This window comes from Notothenia rossii (genome assembly GCF_949606895.1).
Source record: "Notothenia rossii genome assembly, chromosome: 5".
NCBI lineage: Eukaryota > Metazoa > Chordata > Actinopteri > Perciformes > Nototheniidae > Notothenia > Notothenia rossii.
In genome coordinates this window covers 18,626,160-18,650,436 of record NC_136903.1, presented here as the reverse complement: position 1 = coordinate 18,650,436, position 24,277 = coordinate 18,626,160, and the positions used below count along the sequence as shown (strand labels likewise).

The window sequence follows — 24,277 nt, the reverse complement described above, 5'->3', positions numbered from 1 at the left end:
ATATGGTATCACACCACACATACACCATACATGAGAAAACATATGAGCCAGTCAGAATTTCCCGCCTCCTTTCCTTTTACAACTGCATACAAAACAGGCAAAACAATATGCTGTGGCCTGTAGCGGCAATCAAAAAACTGCTTTAAGTTAGCCCTGTATCACAGTGTATCGCTCTGCACTTGACTAACTTTACAATACTGAAATCAGGCCTATACACTGAGTGTCTGTCTCTCCCTCTCTCTCTCTCTCTCTCTGTGTGTGTGTGTGTGTGTGTGTGTGTGTGTGTGTGTGTGTGTGTGTGTGTGTGTGTGTGTGTGTGTGTGTGTGTGTGTGTGTGTGTGTGTGTGTGTGTGTGATTGTGTGTGTGTGTGTGTGTGTGTGTGTGTGTGTGTGTGTGTGTGTGTGTGTGTGTGTGTGTGTGTGTGTGTGTGTGTGTGTGTGTGTGTGTGTGTTGAGGGGTTTCTGTGACTCAATCATGCATGAAGAGGATTTTCTGTTCTATAGGAGCTGCACACTTGCATACTGTACTTGCATTCTAATGACTCCATGTGCATAATCATACAAACACGTATGCACAGATGAGTATGTACATCCACACACATCCACACACACACACACACACACACACACACACACACACACACACACACACACACACACACACACACACACACACAAACACCACTGAGTGCCAGTGTTTCTGTTCTCATTCTGAAAGAAATAAGGGGGAACACTATGAGAGATATGCCTAACTTGTAGAAAATACAGTATAATGTATGTGTGTGTTTTTGCAGCGCATCATGCCTACTGTTGTCAGTGTGTAATAGGCTTCGAATGTAGACTTCTCGTCACTAAGGGGGTTTCGGATGTGCTATATCTCAAACACTGAACCATGCAGCCAATGCCAGGATTTTCATGTTTATGCTCTTATTATCCTCTGACTTTGTGGAGTGTGATGCTGTGTTAAAACATTGATGGAGCTTGCATAAAATAAAAAAGGATGTTAAATTCTGCCTTTTTTCTCTCAATATATATATATATATCTATTGAGTTAGGATGGATGGGTGTAAATTGATTCTATATGTCATCCTGCACCTCAAACACACATGTTAAACATTCAACTGGGATCATCTCTCTCCCTCTCTCTCTCCCTCTCTCTCTCTTCAGTGAAAAAGAGTTGTTGTTCTGAGTGGCAAACATGTGCTAAGGGGGGGGGGGGGGGGGGGGGGGATGGCTAAGTTTGTGTTTTTATCCAATAAAATGGTCTCCTTGCCAGATCGATTGTTGTTGCTAGGAGACTGAAGCATCCTTTGGCAAGGGGCTACAGCTCTCCACGTCTGTTGTTTCTCTCTCGCTCGCTCTCACTCACATGCACGCGCTCTCTCACTCACACACACATCCACGGAGCTGGCGCGCAGAGCAGTGGCGCCCATCCTCTCTCACAGTGCGACTCCTCCGAGGGATCAGGAGTAGACTAAGTCAAACTTCGAGCGGCTGAAGATTTGTGCTCAACCTTTGAAGGACCCAACTCGTCAAGGTAGGTCAAATATAACATATTCCTTTGTGGTGCTCAAATGTGTTGCAGTGTTAGATTTCGTGTTAGACGACAGAGTGCAGAGAAAAATTGTCAGTCCGGGACCGTTCGTCAACCAATCCTACGGTGGGGAACAATTTGCTTTGAACTTTGCGCAGGATTTAAACACCCAGTTGCACTGCATAAATGTGGTTCCTGTGTATTTCTTTTTTAATAAGATGCCTATACAGATACCGGGTTGTGATAAAGAAAAAATCCCCAGAAGCCAATCTCTGCAGCAGATGCATGATAAAGATACAGAAGGTGAAGCAAAGAGTATCTGCAGTTGCGTATTTTACCCCGCGTGGAGAAGTTATTTGGGTTCAGACAGACCGCACCATGCATGTCCCGCAGCTTGAAGCTTTCTGGGGAAAAGATGGGCGGGTAGTGCGTCTCTGGAAACAGGCATACAGGTGGGTCTGGTAACCGTTTGTGGTGTATCAGAGGAATGATGCTGAACAACCATAACACACCTTCCAACAGAGGAGAGGCGCGTGGACCTTTAATAAAGGTACAGCAGGACCAAAACGTCTACATCCACACTACGTAGCCTACACAGACTTCAGACACCGACTCTTGTTGAAGCATCAGCAGTTTCATATTGTTCTTCTTAGACTTTGAGGCGCATTAGAACTTCTCTCCTCCCCAAAATTGTTTTATCTTTCACTCATACTCCAAATTACATATTTTAATTCTAATTACCAGTGAGAAATCCAGGCCTGTTGGCAGTCTTAATAACATTAAACGCCTTACATTTTGTACACAGTGTTCAAATATTCCGTCGTATTGAAAGAATATATATATAGGCTAGTCAGATATATTTATCCTTGACACCTTTCCTTGGTGATCACATTGGCATGGATTGTATGCACACTTGAGATGGTGGTAAGACACCATATTTCCTGCACCCACGATGAATTCATTCATGTGACGATCAGCCAATAAATAACTTTGTGTTAATGCACCTTGTAACTGTCCTAAATCAAATGGTAAAACTTTGCTGAAATGGCACACAGCTGACAAGATAACTTTATGTTGCTCTTTTATCAGTGTCAAACATTTGTATTGAAAACTGTTAAATGTAACACAGATTTACAAAATCATGCATGGTGCAAGTTTCTGCTGTGTTAATTGCTTTACTATAGCTGAAAAGGAATTGCAATATCAACATCAAAAGATAGGCTTGCTAAAGAAGTAATGAGAATTTTAAATTGCCTCTTATTCTTTGTATGCTTAGACAGGAGTGAAAGAACAAACATTTACTCAGAGAAGGGATGGGCAGTGCCTCTACCGCTAGATATCTGAGGGGCTTGGTCCCATTTCAGGTATAGAAATAATGATAAAAGTAATAATGATAATAATTATGAATATTTTGTGCAGCAGTGAGAAGTCAAAGCATTAATTGATTGCGGTATTTGCATTATTTCTCTATTCTTTAGGGATTGAGGTTCAACAAAAGCAAATCGCTGGAATATGTTTTGCTTCTGACTCTTGACTTTACCGATACGTTGCATTATGTTTGTATTTTGAGATTCATGTGTTTTTGCCCAAGAGTGTGTGTAACCTGTTGCGGTATAAAGTGTTATTTCATAATGTGTTCATTCACACATGTACAGGTTAAACATTGATGAGTGTCTGTGAGTTGTGTGCAGGGTCAAACACTAGTAGGGGGTCTGCAGTTGGTTTCCTTATTAAACCTTAAAGACATTTCATGCATCTTTATGAATGTGTTTGTTTTTGCAAGTGTGTTTGGGCAATGTGCATCTTTGTGTAATTCAGGGGAAACATTTTCCTTTTCAGTGGATAGGGCTTGAATTTCCACATTTTTGTGCTGGTTAAATTGTGTATATGATCTTGTGTGTGTGTGTGTGTGTGTGTGTGTGTGTGTGTGTGTGTGTGTGTGTGTGTGTGTGTGTGTGTGTGTGTGTGTGTGTGTGTGTGTGTGTGTGTGTGTGTGTGTGTGTGTGTGTGTGTGTGTGTGTGTGTGTGTGTGTGTGTGTGTGTGTGTGTGTGTGCGGGGGTGCGGGTGTGCGGGTGTGTTTGTGTATGTGTGTGTGTGTGTGTGTGTGTGTGTGTGTGTGTGTGTGTGTGTGTGTGTGTGTGTGTGTGTGTGTGTGTGTGTGTGTGTGTGTGTGTGTGTGTGTGTGTGTGTGTGTGTGTGTGTGTGTGTGTGTGTGTGTGTGTGTGTGTGTGCGGGTGTGCGGGTGTGCGTGTGTGTGTGTGTGTGTGTGTGTGTGTGTGTGTGTGTAACTGTATAAGTGGCCTTGTAGCTTCCACACAGCACAACTCACTGGACAGTATATTGTTAGCAGTGTAGCTCTGTGCATAGAAAAAGGAAGCCCCTGCATTGTTGATGTCCTCTATGTGTTTTGTAAATGTGAATTTGCAAACAAGTTATTTGTACATGTAAGTGCGTGAGGTGTCAGATTGTTTGGGTTAGTGAGAGTGGCAGGTTTGTTGTTTTCCTGAGGGGTTTTCTGTGATTGGTCAGGTTAGTAATGCCTTTAATAAAAACAGAATCTGGTGACCTTTTACCGACGTCACATAGACTTAGTTCAATTATGTTTTACAACCCAAATTGTAATCCTGAGCATAGAGTTGAAGTTAAAGAATGAGAAATAAGGGTCTGGAGTAATGTGGTAAATAAAGTGCCAAGAAAAGGTCAGACATTTCAAGTAAGCCTTTTGGATGACACCTGCAGCATGATTTACTTCTCTGCTCTCCATATGTGGCTTGTCAGGATAACGTATATAGAGACACCTGATAATGTACATTAATAAGGACTGAGATGGAGGTGTGTTTAATCATTTGACTGTCACTACTGGAAAACATTTTAACAAACTCATATTCTAGTTGACCAGAGCCATGCTGCATGAAGGACAAACGTTTTTACTGTTCAAGCTTGCAAGAGATGTGTAATATCTCCCTTTTTTTGGACTGAAATGCAATATCATCCAGATAAAACATTTGATGGATCAATGGCGATCTGTAAATTCCAAATTGATCACACAGCAAATGTTGACCTGATGATGGCAAAGCTGTCAAAGCTTCTTCCCCCATACGTACATACATTTGTTTTTATTGTACAAACTAAAAGCACAATTTTAGAGTTTGTGTTTGTAGAAATATGTGATATGGTATATTTTCAATATATTTGGGGGTATTTTAACATACTTTAATGAAAAGCTTTAGTGTGGCTGCAGCTCAATGTGCTGTCAGAAAGCCTGAAGTGTATTTAAACAAAATGATGATACCTAAAAGTCTACTGGAAAGCACACTAGTAGAATACTAAAAAAATCTCCTGACCGTGTACAGAAACTTTAACGTACTATAGAGCCACTGAAGTTTTGATTAATAGAGGCTTTCATCTGTTCTTCACGAGTAAAACCTCTAAGAAACTGAGCTTTAATACAAACGGGTGAATATACTTTTGATAGATTATGACCAAAATATTATGTAAATAATATTAGTGATGTAACAGATACACATATGTTCTGCATTGTAGATGCAATAACATTTTGTAAATATGTGCAAAAATTTAACAACATTTTGGAATTACAATTGGTGGTTATTGGACATTAATAATACATTGATGAGTATTGAGTGTATTATAAGACTGTTTGAACACTTTTGAAGCTCTACAGGTGTTTCAGAGAACGGCATATACAAGCTTTTTGATGGTGCTGTCCATGGTGCTGGATTCATTTTTAAGAGACATGAATGATTGAAGTATTTGTTAATGGTTTATTCACATTAGAATACCAATAATACATTGAATTAACATGACATGAAACACACTGCTTACACACTGTCAATAGACAATAGTCACATTGAATACATTATACAAATGAATGATGAATTGTCTTCTTTCTGTTTTCATGTGCTTATCAATTCTGCAGACCAGGGGATAAAACCATGGGATATAATCCCAGTAGAGCCAAGAGGAGTCTTATACACTAATAAAACAGGTAGGTAACTTAAAAATGAATGTCTGCTTTCATGCAAACAACAATAGTACCACATTATAAACAAAAATATAAACAAAAAAAGATATACATAACCATAACATGCTAAAAATAATAAAACAAATACATACAGTGATGCAGTGGTGTATGCTGCTTGAAAAGTTAATTCAGAGATGTGTTGTTGCTGTTGCTAATGGAATATATTTGTCATTACAGCTACTTAAATGTTTGCAAAATGAGTTTAAACATTTCCGAAGGGTACCTGAAGTTATGGCTTTTCAAGTTTTTTTTATACAACAGTTGCTCCGCTCCACATGTTTCTTGCACTGTTATGCTCTACTGAGGAAACAGGGTAGAGTCTGGAAATTACTGCTGCTTCCCACAGCTCACCTCTCAACAGCAGTCACAACACACACTGAGCTGCATACACACACACACACACACACACACACACACACACACACACACACACAAGCACACACACACACACACACACAGCGTTTGCACCGCACTCTGTGTTCATTGACATCCATCCTTTGCTAAATGTGCACACACACACACACACACACACGCACACACACACACACACACACACACACACACACACACACACACACACACACACACACACACATATATATACACACACACACACACGCACAGGGAATGAGGCAGTGAAAGGGCAGTGGGATGTACAGCTGTGATGGTGTGTCTCAGAGAGAGATCAGACTCTTTAATAAATGATGAGTTTGAGGAGGGAAGCAGTGTGTGTGTGTGTGTGTGTGTGTGTGTGTGTGTGTGTGTGTGTGTGTGTGTGTGTGTGTGTGTGTGTGTGTATGTGTATGTGTGTGTGTGTGTGTGTGTGTGTGTGTGTGTGTGTGTGTGTGTGTGTGTGTGTGTGTGTGTGTGTGTGTGTGTGTGTGTGTGTGTGTGTGTGTGTGTGTGTGCGGGGGTGCGCGGGTGTGTTTGTGTATGTGTGTGTGTGTGTGTGTGTGTGTGTGTGTGTGTGTGTGTGTGTGTGTGTGTCTGTGTGTCTGTGTGTGTGTGTGTGTGTGTCTGTGTGTCTGTGTGTGTGTGTGTGTGTGTGTGTGTGTGTGTGTGTGTGTGTGTGTGTGTGTGTGTGTGTGTGTGTGTGTGTGTGTGTGTGTGTGTGTGTGTGTGTGTGTGTGTGTGTGTGTGTGTGTGTGTGTGTGTGTGCTCATGCAGTGGATGTTATGCAAAGTACCAAAGTGCAGGTAAATCATCATCTGACCCTATTTAAAGTTATACCTTTTTTTTATTTAAAGTTTTTATGTTTAGTTTTTCATAACCGAAGACTGAGTGTGACAGTTGAGATCTCATATAGTTAATGTTACTAAATGTTGTGGGTTAGGGTTAGATGTGAGATGGATACAGTAGTAAAAAGTGAAGAAGTTGCTTACTGGTCATGCAGTGGATCCCTAACTGACCATATTAAAAGTTATATGATTTTTATTTATTTATTTAACCCTTATGTGTAGTTATCCATGCTTTATTTGATGAGTGTGACAGATCTGATCTTATATAATTAATGTTAATGTTACAGCTCAGCAAAATCAATCAAATCAAAGATGCAAATGTGAGTAAATGGTTCAAATGAATACCCATCACCAAAAACCCCTTTATTTCAGGCCATGTTTAAATACAACAGGTTGAGCTTGTTGTTCTGCAGTGGGAACTAAAGTTCTTCATCAGTCCAAAAATGTTGCCTGAACCAAAAAAATGGACCACCCAGAACAATAGTGGACTGATTTATACCATCATGATAGCACTGTCTGATTAGAGTTATGTCTGCTTAGATCCACTCCACTAACATATAATGTTAAACACACCTGGGACCTGCAGTAATAGACTGCTTCATGTCTCTGGTCATTGGGTGGACCTCGAAAAACCTCTAGTTGGAACAATCAGTTTTCCAATTAGGACTCTTACAAATGTGGTGGACCACATTTTAATTCTGAACATAAGTGAGTAATCACTGCAGTCATTGTTTTTAACACATCACCACCACACTGAATTAACCCGTGTTAGATGTACTAATGACTGTAGTGTCTCTAACCAGGTGAGGTATGCTGTGGTCAATACTCTATACTCCCTACCTGTCTTTAGTTTGGTTACACTCTGTACACCTCATGTATCAGCACAAGAGTGGGGTGTGAACATGAACTACTGTAAGTAGGTTGCAGCAGCCCCTGTGCCATGAAGAGTTTGACTAATGCTCCTTGATGACTCCCAGGGCCATTACATGACAGTTAAGTTGATAGATGCCATCAACAGAGTGGTAATTCTCAGTTTGACAGAGCCGCCGCTCTCTACAGTGATGAAATGCAAATCTGATGAATGCCTTCACACATGGTCCTACCCTGTTCTGTTTTTAGGCTGAGCAGCCATTTTTAATCAGGCCATATCAGATGAGCTGTAGATCACCCAATAAATGGGAAAAAAACACTGTTGAGTCACTCAAGACAAAGAGTACGGTCTGAAACTCATTGGGCAGCAACACGAGATACATCTATGGCTGCAACTAACTATTATTTACATTATACTTTATGTGAAACATCCCATTCATTTTTATTTTGGTCAATAAAAATACAGAAAAACATAAGAGTAATTCCCGGAGCCCAAGGGAATGTCTTGAATTGCAGGTTTTGTGTGACAAATACTCAAAAATCACGAAAATGTATACATTACCAAAAAAACAGAAAAGCTAAAATTCCATAAAAAAAAGACTGAAACCTGCAGTTGTTTGGCGTTTTTACCTGAGAAAAACCAAAGCATGAAAAAAAAATGTTAGTCTTTGTTTCCCATGAAGTACACCAAAGCGTGTATGGGTAAATCTATTGTGAATGTTCTGTATCTATCACCGCATGTGGACACCATAGTTATTTTGTTATTCGGAGATCAATTATTGTGTGAGTAAAATCTGTTCAATTTGAGCTATCTGTAAGGTCCTGAAAATCCATTCGAATGTTTCTTACATGATACAGCCTTTACCCTTTCAACCTAATGCAGGTCACGAAATGGACCTATTAATCGATACAGTAAAGGTTGGCTTCGGTTGTCTGACAGCGTGAAAGAAACAGTCCTGATACCAGATTATTGATTTTTATTGTTAATTGGCGCTAAAGGTGGTTTAACCCAAGTTAGCCATTGCAACCCATACAGAAAGTATATTAAAAATCAATGTTCAGTGAATGGACTGAACTTACTCAAAATGGTGAGTTTTCTATTCCATGGGGATTGGTGTTCTTTATAAAGGATCGAGGGATATACATCAAGTCTGGCCGACTATTGGGCTGTTGTGTTTTCTGTCCTATTTATGGATCATCAGTCTTTCTTGCCTAAAATGTACTTTGTAAATAATTAATGGTCACAGCCCATTGCACCCGTTAGACTGTCAGAAGTCTTTGACATCATGCCTACAGACACACACAAACACACACACACACACACACACACACACACACACACACACACACACACACACACACACACACACACGTGCATGTGCACGTAATTACTAAGTGAGAATGAAAATAAAAGTAACACTTTTCACCCATTTCAGGAAAAGGGCAACACACTTCCTATCTTCTACAACAACACAGTCTCACTCCCTGATAGTCCAATAGCGACGCTTGGTCAGGGTCCTTTGGCATGCAGTTGTGACGCGCCGAGTCTCCTTCAGCTTCATAAACGGACGCAAAGGGCTTTCAACTGATTGCAATGTATTCCCATCGGTGGCGGTATTTGGCGCTCAGGGAAGCACCGCATTGGTCCATATCGGCGGCAGTTAAAGGCAATGTGAACGTCCATTCCCATTGGATAACGGAGGATTTTACACCCGGAAGTAAGTATTCTCCTTACTGTTGATTTTAAAGTGATATCTGCACTACTCATCAACTCAAACACACCATATTATCCTTGTTAATTACACAACATTGATTGGTTTAAATTGTGTACAATGCTTTTGTATTTTTCCCCTTCGATTCGGAGAAACAAATATTTTTTCTGAGTTTAGGATTGCCGAAGACACTACACTACCCATAATCCTCAGCTATCGTTCCGCTTTGCTCATTCCATATGAAAAAAACGTTTCGTAAAAGATAAAGTCATACTTTATTCAGCAGTGCTTGCTTTACTCTTTGAAAGTCATCACATGAATGCATTGTAATAAATGGTTTGGCTGCATTAAATATGACGTATCTTTCGTAGTTCTTCATTTATCTACAGAGATTGGGCTTCAGAATGGACCGGAAACTATTCTTTTACCGTTCTGTTTTAATTTCACAATAAAGTTAGTAGTAATATTTTGTTTTGATATTATTGTTTTTTATTAACTAGACAATGTTTGTGTTACAAATATCAAAACAATAACAAAATAAATCCCTCGTAAACTAAACGTAAACTAATCCGTAAACTAAACCGTGAACTTCTGCTCCCCCGCCTTGTTGGCCACAGCGGAGAAACTGTGGTTATGGGCTTCAAACGTGGTGTTATCTCTGAGAGCCCTCCACATCCCGGGACTGGAGAACAGGGGGGTCGACCTCATGTCGAGGGGCCGGAGGTGGTGAAGCAGGTCTGGGCCCAGTTCGGGAGAGAAGAGGTGGACCTGTTCGCCAGCCGGCGCAACAGCCACTGTTTTCTCATCCACTGATGTCGCGGTTTTTACAGGGGGGTCAGGAGGCTGCGCCCAGTGGTGTGCGCCTCCGCTCCGCAGTGGGACCAGCCGTTGGTGCTCAAGGCTTTGGTCACAGAGCCATTTGAGCCTCTGGAGCTCTCCTCCCTGAAAGCACTATTGTGGAAGACAGCATTGCTACTTGCCTTAAGCCCCTGTCACACTGTCCTGAAATTGACACACGATGGACACACGATTAAGGAAATGTTCAAATTCGGCTCTGATCGTAACAACATCGGGCCATTCGTGAGGGCATCTTATGCCATCGTATGACCACCGGTGGAGTTTCTCAGGCTCCGGCAGCAACTTTGTGAGCGGCAACTTCGTAAGGCACTTGTGAGGGCATCTTGTCAAATCGTGAGGGCATCTTGTTATCATCGGTGCCATCGGGCATTCGCCCTCACTCTGATCGTGGAGAATGCCCGATGTCACCGATGATAACAAGATGCTCTCACGATGGCCTTACGAAGGGCAAAATTGACACACAAATTCAACACGAAAATGAACCTTCGCAAGGTCCTTCAGCAATTTTTTGGAATGCCAAAGATTTTGCCACGTTCACGAAGTTGCTGCCGGAGCCTAAGAAACTCCACCGGCATTCATACGATGGCTTAAGATGCCCTCACGAATGGCCCGATGTTGTTACGATCAGAGCCGAATTTGAACATTTCCTTTATCGTGTGTCGATCTGGTTGTTTTATTGCACAACAAAATCATGTAAACATATTATGTAAATAACCCAATTTGTGTTCTGTGAAACTGAAAAGGATATAATATATTTTTTTGAAGGCGTGTTGACAGGAAGTTGTTTTCGGGACAGTGTGACAGGTGCTTTAACGTCAGCCAAGAGAGTGTCCGAGTTGACCGCTTTGTCGGTGCACCCGAGCTGCTTGTTGATCCGGGGTGACCAGAGCGGGGCGACACTCAGGCCGAACCCCTCCTTTGTGCCCAAGAGCCTAAGGAGTACGTTCAGGTCGAGGGCTATTCAGTTAGGGGGCTTTAGTCTTCCACCCCATAGTGGGGCCAGGGAAGCTAAACTGCACCTCCTCTGCCCGGTGCGTGCGCTAGCATGTTATGTGGAGCGCACAGCTGCCCTTAGACGTACTGAACAGCTGTTTGTGTGGTTCGGGGGCGGGGTGACCGGGAAAGCTCTGTCCAAGAAACGCCTGGCAGGCTGGCTATGCGAGTGCATTGCACATGCCTACGGACAGGCGAGGAGAGCCTGCCCCACGGGGTCCGCGCACACTCTACACGGGCTGTGGCTGTGTGAACAGCCTTATTCAACGGTGTGAGTGTAGAGGACATATGCACGGCGGCATCTTGGTCAACGCCAGGCCCCTTCATAAAGTTGTATCTCTTGGACATGTCTCGCTCTTTTTCCTCATCTGTGCTTGCTGGGGCAACACAGGACTGGTGAGGAGGGGGGGGCTGTGGGCATCTGACCCCCTCCCCGGGCATAATGCGCTTACGTTTTTCCAAGCCCCCTGGTCCCGGGGGGCGTAGTGCGCCGGTCAGGGGCAGTGGGGTGGAACGGTGTTGTTGGACGACAGCGCGTGTATACATCGGGGCCTGTGAGAGATATAACGAGGGGTTACGTATGGTAACCCTTGTTATATAAGCACAGACGGAGCCCTCTACTCGGGGCACTGTCTGTCCTATACCACTCAATTAAGAGAGGTGTAGGATGACAGTCAGGAGGCGAGGCCTCCTTTTATACGGTGAGATGCACGCGCATTCAGGTAGGCCCGCCCTAACCATATCCTTTTTGACATATTTTAGTGGCAGGGCACTGACTGAACATAATTAGATAACTTGATGCACAAAAAAAGTTTTAACAAGGGTGTAATTATTTTTTTGAAAATATGCTAAACCAAACGGTCGAATTGGGCTTTTATGGTAAGCTAGCAATATGACTTTTTCAGAGTTTCAGAGATGTTTTCCAATAAAATATGGTAAATAAATGGCTAGATTCATGGTAATATTACTAAATCTAGTACTGCCTTATGAGTCTCAGAGTGAAAGAGTGATAATAATTTATATAGCACCTTTCATACATGGCATTCAGCCCAAAATTGCACACAGATGAGCAAGTTAGGCCAACACAGGATATAGACATTTGCTGTAATTCAGCGGCCAATTCAGCATATAAAGTAAGATGAGCAAGTACTTTTTTTTTTGTGAAAAACACTTTACATTACTTTTTTCCATTTTTTTTTTTTTACAATTATAATGTATTATCTTTTATGAATATATCTGGTTGTATATATTGCTCATTTTCCATAAAAGAAACAAATGTATTTGAGTTTGTGTTTTATTTGAGTTTGATGCATACAAATACTGTATGATGATTGTTGAAAATGTACTTTTACCATAGAAGGCCAGCTCGACCATTTGGTAGAGGCTCATAAAAACAAAACTGTGTGGTCAGTCAAAAAAGAATAATGTGTTTGTGCTTATTTAGGGCCCATTTGATAAGAAAATGCAAAAAAATAATTTTTCCATAGCTGTTTTCTTGGTCCGGCAGTTAAAGGGATATACAGTCTTTAATTAACTATTAGTAGAGAATAATGAGTAATGAATATGCTTTATAGCAATCTGCAGATACATTTGTTTAGTCTTTTCAAGCACCCACTATCAAATATCTCGCCTGATTGTTGGGACTTGACAATCACCTTCACTGAATTTTACTCAGGTGAAACTAAAGTCTGATTTAAGGGTTGTTTATATTTCACATCATTAATCAGAATCTGCAAAGTCACTAAAATAAATGTAGTGGAGTAAAAATACCAGGTTAACCTTAAAGAAAGCCCTCAGGATTAAAAAAGACCCCCATCACCCCAGCCACAAACTTTTCTGTCTGCTGCCGTCTGGCAGACGGTACCGCAGCATCCGGAGTGGACACAGACCACCAGACTCAGGGACAGTTTCATCCCACAGGCCATAAGACTATTAAACACCTGCACTTTTGAAAAAACATCCATAACATTCATCTGGCTGCTACTTAGAAATTATGTATCTAATATATCATATTCCAATCACTTGTACTCGTATTGCACTATTGCACTATTTCACTATTTTACTATCTTTCTTTTTGTATTTACCTGCACAATTTTTTCTGTTTATCTGTTTTATTGTGTTGCACTGTTGGAGGAGCCTGTGACCTAAGAAACTCTTTATTATTCCGCCGGGTTATTTTGCACCTCTTCTTCTCCCACATTCCACATCGCAGAAACTCCGTTCAAACATCAAAACGTTCAGCTCGGTCGGGAATCAATGGCTATTACTTTTCTTCTTCATAACTTTCATAATTCCAGAGATACATACCATAATTCATCACATTTTTAACATGGAAGTCAATGGGGAAACTCTTCAGACTCAAACAATCTTCATGCAACTTCAACTGCTAACTGCTCCTTCATACTTTCACTCAGAAACCTCATTCCAACTTTTAAATGTTACACATCTTTCTGACTTTTAAATCTGATTCGTGCTTTTAGAGATATTAAACATTGTTCAGACCTTGGTAAAGAGGCCTTCTTCAGATTTTAGAGTGCGTGATGTCACAGCTAGAGTGGAGGACAGATTTAATTTTGCCTTCATATTTTCTTTGAAACCTGCCATAATTCCCAAACCGTACATTCCTGAAACATAATTTTTCATGAGAAACGTAGGAAAACATCTCGTAGCTTGAACAATAAATAAAAAAATAATTAAACAAAATGCCTCTTGAGGGCATGAAGTGTCAAAAACGTTCAACATGTCTCCATTAAGGCCCATTGTAAGTTCAGACTGATCTTTCCTCACAGCAGCAGCCTTTAGTTAATCTGCCAAAAAGGCCACATTATTAACCCGAAAGTACACAAAAAGTACACTTCAGATGCTAAAGTTCCTTGACATGCTTCAATCACCATGGAAACCTTTGATCTCTGGACACGTCGTTAGCTCAAATATAAACACCTGTGTCATGGAACACGATAATATCATAACTCCAACTGACATGCTCAGAGCAGAAGACTTCAGATAATGGTTAATGGTCCTGCCCTCAACAGCTCTACGTCAATTATGGGGTGTCATCATATGCCGTTTCCATGGAAACGCATCCCTCGCCATAAAAAACGATGTCACTGTAACTCCAATGGACACGGTCCGATCGTCCCCCAAACTTCGCTTGTATGTCACCGGTCCATGCCTCAACATCAATACGCCAAATCTGAGATCTCACCATAGGTTGTTGCCATGGAAACGCATCCCTCGCCAAAAAAACACGATGTTGTCTCAACTGAAATGAAAATGGTCAAAACACCACCAGACTTCAGATGACAGTTAATGGTCCAGCGACTCCAGCCCTCAACATGTCTATGTGCCATTAGTGAGTTTTCCTCAAAACCTGTTACCATGGCAACACATCCCTCGCCGTAAAACACGATATTGCTATAACTCCTATGAACATTTTCAAAAAGTGCTCAAACTTCACATGTGTGCTAATAGTCCAGCCGTGAAGACATCTAATTGACAGTTTTGAAATGTTTTCAAATGCCGTTGCCATGGCAAACAATGCTCGCTATGAAACACGGTTTTCTCATAACTTCAGTGAAAATGCTCCAAACGGCCCAAAACTTCACAGGTTTGGTAACGATGCAGCCATCAAAACATCTAAGCGTAATATGGGGTGTCATCAAATGCTGTTGGCATGGCGACGGATCATTCGCCATCAAGTTAGTTCAAAAGTTTGCAGTTCAAATGTTCTGCTGCTTTTCTAAGCCTTTTTACTTTTTTTTCTTCTCTCATCACACATTCAAGCCCCCAGTGTTCATGTATCATTTCAATCTAAATTCTTCACTTTCTTCTTACACATTACATTTCAGCATAGCAGTTGAGCGTCAGCTTTTCAGCATAAAGCATTCCCACTAGCAATTTCTTCAGGAATTGCATTCTCTAGTTTTAACTGACACTCAAAGAGCAAAACATCGGCTCAAATCTCCAAAACTATAAACACGTTTTCAGCTTTTCACACAATTTGCAAATCAACATGGAACTTTTTGCAAACCACTGCACACATTTCTCCACGTAAGACACAGAAATCTGACATAAAGTCACGTGTTAGCTGGTTTAAAACACTGATATTCAAAATGCCTCACACATGGACCAATAATCAAGTAACACGTTCCACCTGACCAAACACCTGATAGCATAATTGTTGGCTCATCAATCAGGATGTTAGCACTATAAAAAGACCACAGGTGAATACTTTCTTACAGCAACAATGGAAGCCAACATGGAAGCAAGAGCAAGAGGAAGAGGAAGAGGAAGAGCTGGGCTGAGAGTGAGAGAAGAAGGGAGAGCTGGGCTGAGAGTGAGAGGAGGAAGAGGTGGGTGAGAGTGAGAGGAGGAAGAATGAGAGCTAGAGGTAGAGCTGGAGGGAGAGGACGTGGACAAAGAAGAATACTCTCTAATGAAATCCGGGCCACTTTGATTGACCATGTTATCAACCATGATTTGACGATGAGAGAGGTTGGACAAAGGGTTCAGCCTAATATTTTTTTAATCTAAGTTTTTATTTCTATCTACTGTATTTGACAGAAGCATAATTTTTGTTTTCCGATACAGAAACAACTGTAACTATGTGCTGAGATGCATGTTGCACAATGTTATTTTTGAATAAAATGGGATCTTTTCTTCAACAACTCATTTGTATTTCTTCATTTACTGTATTTCTGTATACTCAAGCAATCTTTCTCTGCAGAAACCTCTATGTACAGAGCATAGCTCATAACAGATGAAAGTGCTTTAGATTATGCTCAGCAGTGTGTAGTTGCGTGGTCAAACAATCTAGTTTTATGAATGAAGTGTGTTATATTTGGTGCAAAAGTTTGCATTGGGTAAGTGTTCATGTAGTTTTGAGTGTAGTTCTTCACTTAGCAGGATAAATTAGGTGTTTTGCACTTTGGGTATGTGGTTTTTGCACTTTGGGTGTGTGGTTTTGTGAATTGTGTTTAGTGTACTGAGCAATTTAAAAAAAAATGTGTGTTAGCAATCGAGAAAAACTGTAACTGCCGCCGACATGGACGGATGCGGTGCTTCCCTGACCGTCAAATACCGCCGCCAATGGGAATACATTGCAATCAGTTGAAAGCTCTTTGCGTCCGTTTATGAAACTGAAGGAGACTCGGCGCGTCACAACTGCATGCCAAAGGACCCTGGCCAAGCGTCGCTATTCGACTATCAGGGAGTGAGACTGTTTTGCCTATAAAACAGTTAAAATGCCTTAAATTCCCTCAGCACTAATGAGTAACACTGTACTTATTTGGCATTAGAGAGGTAGATATAGAAGAAGTGTTAGATGCAAAGACAGTAAAACAGATTCACTTTATTTATGCAGATAAACAAGACGGATTAACAGTTACACACACACACACACACACACACACACACACACACACACACACACACACACACACACACACACACACACACACACACACACACACACACACACACACACACACACATAGGAAAGAACACACTCAGGGGGCTGGGTTGGGGGGCTATCTCTCCTCTCAGTGTGCTGCGGTCCATCGACCCTGCATGGCTGCTCTCAGCTGGATACGTGTCATCCACAGCAGCCCTGCCTGTTAGGGGGAGAGCGTGGGCTGTGGAGGGTGTAAGGGAGTTGGAAATAAATTGGGAGAGAACCAGCAAGGAAAGGACGTGAGAGTGAGTGGAGGAGAGGTTGCACTGGTGATGCAATGGAGGAAAATGGGAATGAAAAGCAAGAATGAAAAGAGGACTTTGGTGGGTGCATATGCAGCCTACTCAGTGACTCTATCTGAACAAGGTCAGGGGCGAAATGGGGTTGTCTGTCAGATGTTACTCTGCATCATAGCTCCCAGGGAGAAGGGTCATTACTCTTCCTCATCTGATCCTCTATCCTCTTCTTCTATTGACAGTCAGGTTGTTTTCGGGCTGTTGTTTACTCGCCTCATGTGTGTCTTCCATCTCTCTTTAATAGGTGTCTGTGGTGATGTTGCCATGTGCCAGCTGCCATCTGCTCTTATCCTCCTTTATTCAGGTAAGATACTGGATGAGAAGCCTATATGTGGCATATATATATATATATATATATATATATATATATATATATATATATATATATATATATATACTGTATACGTCTTTATTACTGGTTTTACTTGAAGAATATGAAATACAGTTCTTTAAATTAATAATTGTGCTTATTTGATTAGTGAAGATCAATTCCATAATGTCCATTTAATTCAAGGCTTCATTATCACTGTGAATGTCAATGAAAGCAGCCTATCAGAACCTAAACATCTATTATACACTGGCTACACTGTGACAGGCAATGACAGAAGTTAAGGATGTACAGATAGCAGGCTCTTCACCACTATATAGGAACGTTCTCCAGTTGTCTTCACTGTGGATATTTTTGCATTTGAGTTTTGAGACTAACTGCCAAAGGGAAAAGGCAAGAGGCCATTCCAATTTCACATGATCATTTGACAGTGTCCATAATTGTCTGTTGTCTGTATATTTGGTCTGATTTTCAAAATGGACAGTTTGTGAATTTGATGCTTGCAACATATTGTGTCCTATACTTTAGCCTGCGTGGCCTCGCAATATTTTTTATAATAATGAAAAAAAGGACAAGAAGTGCAGAGTTAGTCTTGAGACATGAAGCTGGGTTTGGGGACATTCCAAGAAGTTATAATAAAGCAAACATTTAACTTCAGTGGACACCATGACTTGAGATAGTATTTATTTCAAGAGCTTCCAATTATATTAAAGCATGCTGTCAAAGTTTGGTGTCAAATTAAACTGTTGTTAGAGTCTCAGTTTCATAAATATACAATGTTCTATGCCACAACACACACATCCATGTGTATGTCCTCGATACACAAATGTTAATAGGAAACAAACAAACTGCGACATCTGCAACCTTGTTGCAGTGCTGTCCTGAAAACTGAGCTCATTACAAAGTTCCTCTTTGTGTGAATTTAAAAAGTGACCTCTTATAATGCAAATGTGTTTGAAGAGGAACAGCTGCAGTATTTCAGTGGAGAACTGTGAATCATAGAAAAGAGCTTCTGCCTTCTTTTTTACCCCAATGGGAAAACAAACATATGGACAAATGCACACACACACACACACACACACACACACACACACACACACACACACACACACACACACACACACACACACACACACACACACACACACACACACACACACACACACACACACACACACACACACACATACACACACACACACACACACACGCACGCACGCACACACACACACACACACACACACACACACACACACACACACACACACACACAAACACACACCTATCTAGTGTGTGACAGTATGGAAAACGGATGTAAATCTTTCATGGACACCATCAAATTTCAGGCATTAAGTTTATTAATACTTTTATCAAATACATGTCAGCGTCCTGTGGGATTTTGACAGGAAATAACCATTTAAATCAAAATCATCAGAATTTGTCCGGTACAAAGGGGAATTTAAAAGACCATAACAAAGTACACCATATACATTTCACTTTAGTCAAATTGGGTAGTAGCAGTCTAATCCCTTCTGTAATAATAATGTATCGTAAGTTCATCATGCATCCTGATTATGTGTGTCTACATGTTTCCTGAACAAACTAATTCAGATCTCTGTTGGTTGATAGGAGGGAGGTAAAACATAGAAATAGTCTGCTTTTAGGTCAACGCCTCAGAGAAGCAGAGGTGTGTTTTTGTGCATGTGTGTTGGCGTGTACATCTGTGTGTGCATGTGTGGGTGGGTGTTTGTCTGGGTTTGTGTATTTGTCTGTACGTGTGTGCCATATTACAGAGAAGAGTGGTAAAGGGATGGCAGCCGCCTGCAGAAAAATCTGAGCTGCCTGCATCTAAGAGAAGCTTTCATCCTCCTACCTGCCCACCAAAGAGGGGAGGCATGCACTTTCTCTCTCTCTTTCACACACACACACACACACACACACACACACACACACACACACACACACACACACACACACACACACACACACACACACACACACACACACACACACACACACACACACACACACATACAAACCAGGGTTAAGGCCAGAGATGCCTGCAATCAACAAAGATTCCACTAAATGCTAGATTAATTCAGATTTCATAGTCAAAACGTCAACCCCCAGCTTCTGTCTCATGTCTCATGAGTACTGGGGAGACTGCAAAAGAGACATGAGAGACAGAAATTAAAAGAAGCAAGCTATTTCCTACTCAGGGCTTTACTGACTTAGTATAAGCTAAATAGTTGCGAAGATATAAACAGAAAGAGCGAGACTAGCTTAGGAACAGGTTATTTATTATATATTAAGCTGGATCTTTGAATCCTTGGGCATGTAGTAATGCATTTACATAAAGTTGTAAAACTTGCAAGAAAAGAAAGGTCAAAATCAATGCATCAGGGATTGGGATATGCTGACTTTACTAGCCTATCTCCACCTGGTAATAACTTGCAATATTTCTTGATATCTTCTCTGACTAAGGAAATATGCAAGTTGTTTAATGCACCCGGAGCGCATTACAATCAGAACGCTATCAGATCAGCCAGAACACATCTGAGGGGGTATGGCTCGCATTGAAACCGGATATCGTACACGTGTAAATTTAATCTATATTTTGCCACAATCTTACAAAAACAAGACTATCGTGCTCTGTGGGGCCGTAGGCTATTTGGGGCTTTGAGGGGCTAAATGCTAATGGGAAATGGAGGAATCAAATCCAAACCACATTTTATTGTCACACATGTACACACATGTGAAGTACCAGTGTTTTAGGGGGAGGTTGCTTTTTGTTTGGGTGAGTAGGACCAGTCTACACATTGTTCAAGATTTCATTTTGTGCATAAGTAAGCTTAGAAATTATGCGTTAAACACAAAGTACAACTGATGGGAATATCATATTTACAAGTTTAAAATGTGACATGTTAATAGTATTACATGAAAGGTAATTAAAGTTATTATCCCCTAGGGACGATGAAATCATTTTAATCAAATATCCTAGCAAACTATTCCTTCAGTGCATTATCCAAATGTTGTTCTTCTGTCAATCATTTTTGATTAATTGCTTAATATTCTTTATCAAAATAGTCCAGGCTTTTCCTGAGGAAAATGAGCATGGAGAATGTGACAAGACAGTCAAAACAAACAGTGATGGCTTTGATTGAGTTATAAAAAACAATGATGAGTAGCATCAGCTGTTGGTCTTATTGTTGTCAGTTAAATCATTTCATGGTTAAATGCATTGAGTCCTCACACTGTAATTATGCAGATGAGAGAGGAGGCCAAACATCTGATAATACACACACAACCACACTTACAACCACACACACACACACACACACACACTTACAACCACACACACACACACACACACACACACACACACACACACACACACACACACACACACACACACACACACACACATACTTTGGGGTATAAACTCATGGACGAGCAGCAAAGAATTGTTGGAACAGAGATCAGATTAGAGAAGCTTTTCTGATCTGTGGCATGAGAAGGCTGGGCTCATGTATCAACCAGCCATCTAAGCTGGCTTATCCTTATACAACCAGGGGCACACACACACACACACACACACACACACACACACACACACACACACACACACACACACACACACACAGACTTACAAGAAAAAAGTATTGCAAGGAGGGAGGAGGGGCTGGAGTTTGATACATTCTCCAAACAATTCTCTATCCATTTTAGTCATGGCAAGGTTTTGGATGTGGAGCGGAAATAACTCTGAGCCCTTGTTAACAGTGTTCCCAAACTTTACTTAAAGGTGGGGTATGTAATTTTGGAGAAACCAGCTCGAGTGCGCTAGAATTTGAAAGTACACAACCAGAAAAAATCTGCCTCTTCCTTCAGACTTCCTTACAGAGCCCCTCCTCCAACACACACGAACGTGCACATGACCAATGAGGGCACGAGATAAGTTTGTGCACAGATGGAAGGCTGACAGGCAGGTAGGCCATCCAGTTATCTTAGCCGGGTCGGCTAAAATGATTGGTCGCGCTTTTTACAGTACTACGGCTTCCACAGATGACGTTTTTTTATGTATTTATTGTCAAAGCATTTAATGTATTCATTGCTATCGGCTATGTTAAGAGCATTCCATGGAATATAACAAAAAGTGTTTCTGAAATAAATGACATACCCCACCTTTAAGGTGTGCTTTACTCTTTTGACTTACTGTTTGGTTGGACATTGGTATTGTCACATGATTTCATTCATAAAATAAAATGGCTAGGTATTTTCAAAACCTTTATTACGGAAACATAAGGGACAAATTCAAATATTTCCTATAACATGGAAATATCATCCGGCAAGGTTTGTAATGGATATAACGACCTTGAGAGCCTTGAAAGGCGCCTTTATAAATTACATTACATTATTTCATGACATGTTACTTGTTAGACGCTTTTATCCAAAGCGACTTACATACTCAATACTGTGGGCAATCCCCACAGGAGCAATTTGGGGTGAAGTGTCTTGACCAAGAACACAACGACATACTGACTGCAGTGGGGTTTGAACCTGATCCCAACATCAAGGATCTATCCACTGCGCCACACGCCTCCATGTATTATCATCATTATTATAAACATCTTGGTAATAATTTCAGTTTCAGCCATCCATCTCTAGGCCCATGAATTGAAAGAGGTTCCATCTGCCTATGTCTTCCTTAAGTTTTGAATTCAGGTAATCATAGTAGATGGTTTTAAGTCTTTCTAAATCTTTCGGAAGACACATTGTGGAATAATTTATTGATTCTGCCTTTCAATCCAGGAGAATCCCTCACTTTCATTCATTCATCAATGCTGACTGACTTTCTTGCCGTCCTTATTTTGGCAGGAAAGTGATATTATTTATGATTTTGATAAGCCACAACTTAATTATCCTTAGGTGTTGTCGTTACTAAAAGTGATATCTCCTGACCCCTTCCCCTCTCTCCAAGCAGGACTGATGTCCAGATGGTGTGCCCCTCCATGTGTGGTCCAGTTCAGCGCTCCCTGACCGTTTCATGGGCCACAAACCGACCCAAGCATCCACGGCCTCAGCTTCACTCAGCCCCACCGCGCACCAACCGTAACCCCTCACCCCTAACCTTCACCTTCAGGCCCCCGCCTCCTGCTGCCTCGCTCTCTGTCAAACCTCTCCTCACGTGTTGACAATCCTAGCCCGCCTTGAGCCCAACATGGTGGCCTGCATCCCCGCTCTAATTTTGTTCATGATGATTCGGGGGGTCTTGCTCTCTGTCGGTGACCCACCTTCGTCTCGCCGGGAGATCCGCATCGAGGGAGATCTGGTGCTCGGCGGTCTGTTCCCGGTGCACGAGAAAGGTGCTGGGATGGAGGAGTGTGGGCGTGTAAATGAAGACAGGGGGATCCAGAGACTGGAGGCCATGCTATTTGCCATCGACAAAATCAATAACGACGAGACATTGTTGCCTGGGGTATCTCTCGGGGTTCACATCCTGGACACTTGCTCCAGAGATACCTATGCACTCGAGCAGGTGGGTCAGGATGTTCATACATAACATACTGTACACAATAAACCCTGCATGTTTGTCAATGGAAGATGATGCTGGATGATATTGAGAAGCACTTTTCAGTCATCTGAAAGGCCAAATTAGCTGGATGCCCATTGCCCAATCAATGTTGATGGTAAATGCTCAAATGATCCCGCTTGCGGAGCTGTGTTGGTAAATGTACTCAGGAGCTGGGAAACAAAAAACTGAAACCTCTGTTGGTCCTGATCATCATTCGCATTCATCTTCAGAGTTTATTTGTGCAAACTCTGCTGCACATTCACTTCCTCGCTAAACGTTCCTCTGCTCCAATTGCTCCCTGTAGTCGTCTCACACCCTGCACACACACACAAACACTCTCACACACACACACACACACACAAACAAACACGCTACAGCACTGACTGCTCTTTTCCAAATGAGCTTCCCTAACCTTACAACAACCAGATTTCTGATTTCTTTTAACCATCTTTACTGAAGTTCTTCATTATATTCTGAAATAAACACGACTGAATATCAAAGTTAGCAAAATGTATCATTGTCCATAACATCCTCTGCACCCTTTTTGTAATGCCATTTTTAAGCGAAGAGTGCAGGGAAGTATTGTTGTAAGCGGCATCTAGAGCAAAAAAACCCAGATAAACATTACATTTACATTTATATATTTTGAAAGTTGCTCTGCAAAGTAAGTTGGGATGACAAAAAGTAAAAAAAGTGCATTGTTTCCATAAAAGTAAGTCTATAAGGTCTCGTTAAAAGTTCATCTTCAGGTAGAGTAAATGTACCTTGAAATTCTTTTTAACCCACAATGGTGAACGGATCCTGCCTCGATAACAGCAAATCCTTGATGAGAAATAGAGATTGAAGCTATTTGTGATGAAGGAAATGAGCCGGATATAAAAAATTGAAAAAGAGCACTTTCCCTCAGGGATTCTTGTCTTCAAAAAAATATATTGTATCTTATTTCTGAGCTAGGGATAATGCATCCAGTGATCTTATACAATGAGGTCTTTGACTGATTGTATGAATCTTGTATTCTTGATGTTTGATTTCCCTTATAGTGTCAGGGGAGATGATTTGCAATTTGGACCCTGTTCTGAAAGCATTTAAGAGCCCCAAGTGTAAAGCAATATGCTTTTATATTCCCTTCAAAAAGGAAAACATATTACATTATATAAATGTATCGATTCATCTTTATTTATGCTTCAAATGTATTTTAAAGACTGTTATTCAAGTGTGCCACGTGCTGATTAAGAATGATATGTAATATAGATCATATGGTATCCCATATGTTGCACAACATTGATATGAAATATCCGTGTGGGTTTGTTTCCCAGGCTCTGGAGTTTGTAAGAGCGTCCCTCACAAAGGTGGACGACACAGAGTTCATCTGTCCAGACGG

The 24,277-nt window shown here is 41.2% G+C and overlaps 1 protein-coding gene across 1 annotated transcript in view; it reads left to right on the top strand.

Moving 5' to 3' along the window:
- The first annotated feature begins 1,379 nt into the window (after positions 1-1,379).
- Positions 1,380-24,277, top strand: part of grm3 (glutamate receptor, metabotropic 3) — a 42,011-nt gene continuing 19,113 nt past the window's right edge. The window contains exons 1-4 of the mRNA XM_079684714.1: positions 1,380-1,537; positions 17,241-17,300; positions 22,306-22,860; positions 24,213-24,277. The exon at positions 24,213-24,277 is cut by the window's right edge and continues 20 nt beyond it. Coding sequence (XP_079540840.1) covers positions 22,543-22,860; positions 24,213-24,277 — 383 coding nt within the window. The 5' untranslated portion in view covers positions 1,380-1,537; positions 17,241-17,300; positions 22,306-22,542. The remainder of the gene's footprint in view (positions 1,538-17,240; positions 17,301-22,305; positions 22,861-24,212) is intronic.